At 37.9% G+C, this 4,668-nt stretch overlaps 1 protein-coding gene across 1 annotated transcript; it reads left to right on the plus strand.

Moving 5' to 3' along the window:
• The first annotated feature begins 293 nt into the window (after positions 1-293).
• Positions 294-4,256, plus strand: LOC125673705 (uncharacterized). Its single transcript, XM_048910439.2, has 2 exons — positions 294-1,096; positions 3,454-4,256. The coding sequence occupies exons 1-2, from the start codon at positions 701-703 to the stop codon at positions 3,973-3,975; spliced, it is 918 nt and encodes a 305-aa protein (XP_048766396.2). The 5' UTR covers positions 294-700; the 3' UTR covers positions 3,976-4,256.
• The last annotated feature ends 412 nt before the right edge of the window (positions 4,257-4,668 follow it).

The following is a 4,668-nucleotide window of genomic DNA, read 5'->3' on the forward strand; positions in this document are numbered from 1 at the left end:
TTTTAAACATATATCCTATAATATAACATTTATATAATTTTATTTTCTTTTTTGCCAAAAAATCAGACGAGGCAGTTGCCTCGTCTGCCTCATCGGCAGTTACGGCCCTGCATGTATATTGATACGCTAACATGTTTATATTTCTTTATATTCTATCTATGAGAAGTTTATGAGAATATATTGATGGATTGATTAGTATTGATATGATTCAACTGATTATTTATATACATGTAGTTGTTTGAGCTGGTGTATATAAATACATTTTATTAAAAGAATATCTTCATGCTTTTCAGAAAATATTCCTACCGATCTCGATTTTCCCAACCATTGCAAACTTTCATTAAAAACAACACCATCTTGTGAGGGCATACGTTGTGGAATTAATTGAGTTAATGATGGAAGTAATCTTCGACATAATTAGCGGCGATTTAAAGAAATAGAGGGATTAGCTTATACGGGGCGGGCTTTGCCGCGCAACTATTATAATTAATTAGAGTACTCAGGTCCCAAACAAGCCGTGAACATCAAGTTAACTTTAACATCATTTCACTTTTTTATTCACTCAAAACCAGAACACTGGTGAATGAGGCATCTTTATATAAACAAAGATTCGATATAAGAGTCTCGGACAGCGTGCTCGGAGTATTGCTGCCTAGTCAACGTTAAAGTGGTAATTATTTTAGACAACTCAACCATAATCATGTTTCAGTTCAGCGTGACACATCACACCCTGCCTGTTCACGATGTGCGACAGTTCGTGCCACTCAAACCTGCCAGTCCAAACTTCATCCGAACGATGACCGGAAATGGAGACGGTAACGGGCTAACTACGTGTACATCTATATCAGCTGGTGGAATCTGGAGTGACAGTACTCCCAAACTGGCCATGGGTATGATTTTGCGAGGTGATTGCCCAAATCAACGTGGAGTGTGCGTTCCAGCTCCCATGACTGCCCGCCCACCCCTGCGGGGAAGAACATTTGTGGATAGTCCCGGGAGGTGCAGCCCGGCAAAGCGCTCCGTGACGATACAGATGAAAGTGTGGAGCCGTCAACTACACCGACTGAAGAGGAAAACGGACTCACTGCGGAAAAAGGTAAGTTAAACAAGAACGCGAGTCACAGCGGGAAAAGAGGTAAATACAAGCAAAAAAAAAAAAAAAGAAAGAACCACTGCGGGCAAATATAAGGTAAAAAAGACACAGGAACTGCGGAAAGAAGCAAGGTGTTCAAGGGACCTTAGCTGTCATTTTTCACCAAACATTTAATTTAATGAAAATCGTTCTACATTATATATTTCAGTAATAACATCAGTATTTCATTAATTCAAACACTTTTTAACCTCAACGCAGGCACATGAATATGTAAATTTGGTGATTAAATAATGTCTGCAAGACAATAATTCTTCCTTATATTATCCCTTACACTAAAAGCGGTTTTCTAACGTAGTTTTATTAGGTTACTTTTGTTTTTGTACAAAGTTTATAATTTAGTAATTAATATATATTCCTATGCCGTTGGGAGATTTTGAGAGAGAAAGAGGGGGTTACCATCAATTTCACAGCTAATGCCCCTTTAATTAGAATAGGATAAAGTGATTTACAAAGCCCCATGTCAGCACGAAATAAGATGTGAAAGTCGCTACGGAAAAATATCCATAAATTAAGTTACCACGGACAGACCCAAAATGTCTGGACAAGTCTTAATCTAGGCTGTGTTAGGGTTCTTTAATATCAGTTTAACATTAATATCATTGAAAAGATCTTATTTCACAATACGTAAGCAATGTTAAACTAAGAACTCACTGTGACTCAGCCCTGGCTCCTAGGGACCATGAATTGAACAAATCTTAACGTAGAGTTTGTCTTTATTAATATGATAAAAAATTCATAGGTTATTAGTCTATAACCTTGTGATTTTAAAGAATTTTTTTCCTAAATTATATTGTTTCTAAACGTAGCCTATTCTAAACTTCGAGTATTCATTGTGGCCCCGAACTTCCCCAGAATACTAGCAAATAAAGACATTTATTAACTTCCCCAGAATGCTAGCAAATAAAGACATTTATTAACTTCCCCAGAATGCTAGCAAATAAAGACATTTATTAACTTCCCCAGAATGCTAGCAAATAAAGGCATTTATTAACTTCCCCAGAATGCTAGCAAATAAAGACATTTATTAACTTCCCCAGAATGCTAGCAAATAAAGGCATTTATTAACTTCCCCAGAATGCTAGCAAATAAAGACATTTATTAACTTCCCCAGAATGCTAGCAAATAAAGGCATTTATTAACTTCCCCAGAATGCTAGCAAATAAAGACATTTATTAACTTCCCCAGAATGCTAGCAAATAAAGGCATTTATTAACTTCCCCAGAATGCTAGCAAATAAAGACATTTATTAACTTCCCCAGAATGCTAGCAAATAAAGGCATTTATTAACTTCCCCAGAATGCTAGCAAATAAAGACATTTATTAACTTCCCCAGAATGCTAGCAAATAAAGACAACTATTACCTTGTCGTTCTTCACTACACGACTTTGTTTTTTACATATGAATTTGACAATCTGCACGTGTGCGGTGCAGTTTTTTCAAAGTTTTTCGTCCAGGTCCTGGGAGTCAGGGAATGATCAAATCTGGAACTTTACCCATGTATCGCGTGTCATGAGGATGATTGCAGATAAGAGTCTCCTTTACAAATTGTAATGATAGCCATTTCCTTATGAATACATTGATGTTGTAAACATTGCGCGTTTTAGTGTTTATTAACGCTGCCCCCACCCCACCCCCCAAAAAAGAGAAGATTAGTATGTAAATATAAGAAATATTTTTGAAAAATACATGAGAGTATGACCTTCAAACGTCTCACACCGGTTAACGCGGCGTGACGCATCGTAATTTTCAGAACTAATGTAAGGTGACCCCGCCGAACACTGGGGTCACGGTATGTACATTTTTACTATCTTCAGTATATAAACAATTCCCCTGTTATGTTCCTTACAAAACTATCTTAGTTCTTAAGAAAAAAATAAACACCCCACCCCACTTTACCGTTCCTTAATAATCTGCCATTAGATAGGGGCACCCCACCCCAAGCGAGCAAAATTCGCCTCATCCAAAGATCCATTGTGGCAAGGTTTGTTGAAATTGATATAGTGGGGTTTTTTTTTTAGAAGTCAAACCGGTCAATCGTTTATAGATGCCATACGACAATTCTTTTTTTTTTTTATCAGAAAAGCTCACATGAGTTTTTGACTCAGGTAAGGCTAAGCTAAAGAAGGCAATGCATGAAAGCCACGGGTCACTACGGTAAAGGTAAAGTAAAAAGACTAAGCCGCGGCGTGATTTCAGAGATAATGATCACAGCAACCTCATGTTAATTCAAAACATTTCTCATCATATTTAAAGATTGTCTAATCAGCCTTCTTGAGTTCTGATTAAAATTTTGATTTCAGGATGTAGAAATCAAACAGAGGTTTCAAGAAATCAGACGAAAAGCCAAGCGCGTGATTTCTGACACCGACCTCTCTCTAACGGAAAGTGAGGATTATGCTACACCCGAGAAAAGACAGAAACTGACGAGTGCCGAAACAGAGAAAAAGGGGCAAGTCATAATCGAGGACAGCATACTTACAGACAAACAGGAGGAATCAAGAACCAATGACATTAAAATACCGCGCTTAGCTTTGATGACGTCAGAACCACCGGCCAATCAACGGTTGTGTATGGATGATGAACCCGGAACCATAACAACAGACGAAAAGTGCCTGTCTGACACCGCAACCGGTGTCAGTGTGGACAAAATGTACTTGTCACATTTGCTTGATGTCCCGACGAGACGGTATAAAGTAGCACAGCGACGTCACCGATCGGGCTCCGATATCCCATTATGCACGAAAGAAAATGGCGACGTTTTGCATCCAGTACCGTTTCCAAGGACTTTCTTGAAAAAAGGAAAAAAGTGTACAAACTGTTGAAACGTTTCCATAGTTACTACACGCTCATTGTTATGTATAGCGACTGATATTTATTTGTTTTAAAAGTACGATAGTATTTCTTCATAGCATGAGTACATTAGTTGTGTAATGTTCTATAAGTAATCACGTGTACATTCCGTTCTTTACAAATTGTATATATGTACAGTGTTTATATATGTTCAGTCTTAGACACGAATTGATAGTTGTAAATAACATTGTATCTTTATGATATGGAAATGACAAGCTTTTATATTTGAATAAACGAGATGAATCTAAAAGTGCACACCTGTTCAGTAATTTCGAATTCAGGGGTTCTCCAGATTTCGCAATGAGGAGGTCGGTTTTGATAAAATCTGCCATCTTTTATCTGATAAGTGGTATTGCCCATTTCATCTGCTTCAATGATGTACTCGGCTGAACCTCAGTGTAAATAATAAACACTCTAGGAGTATCAATGAGCTGACAAGATACCAATAATGTGATTAAAAAACAACTGTTACATAATCTAACGACTCGCAGGGAGATATACCGACCCGCGGGAAAATCTAGTACCCGTAGGGAGATTTAACGACCCGCAGGGAAACCTAGTATACCCACTGGGAGATCTAGTACCTACAGGAAAATCTAGTATCCACAGGGAGATATACCGACCCGCGGGAAAATCTAGTATCCGTAGGGAGATTTAACGACCCG

Source organism: Ostrea edulis, chromosome 3, assembly GCF_947568905.1.
Source record: "Ostrea edulis chromosome 3, xbOstEdul1.1, whole genome shotgun sequence".
Lineage (NCBI taxonomy): Eukaryota > Metazoa > Mollusca > Bivalvia > Ostreida > Ostreidae > Ostrea > Ostrea edulis.

Excerpts from the sequence above, each read along its gene's own strand:
- LOC125673705 (XM_048910439.2), top strand. The coding sequence starts at position 701 with ATGTTTCAGTTCAGCGTGACACATCACACCCTGCCTGTTCACGATGTG. Across the intron at positions 1,097-3,453 it reads CGGACTCACTGCGGAAAAAG|GATGTAGAAATCAAACAGAG; the intron begins GTAAGTTAAACA and ends TTTTGATTTCAG.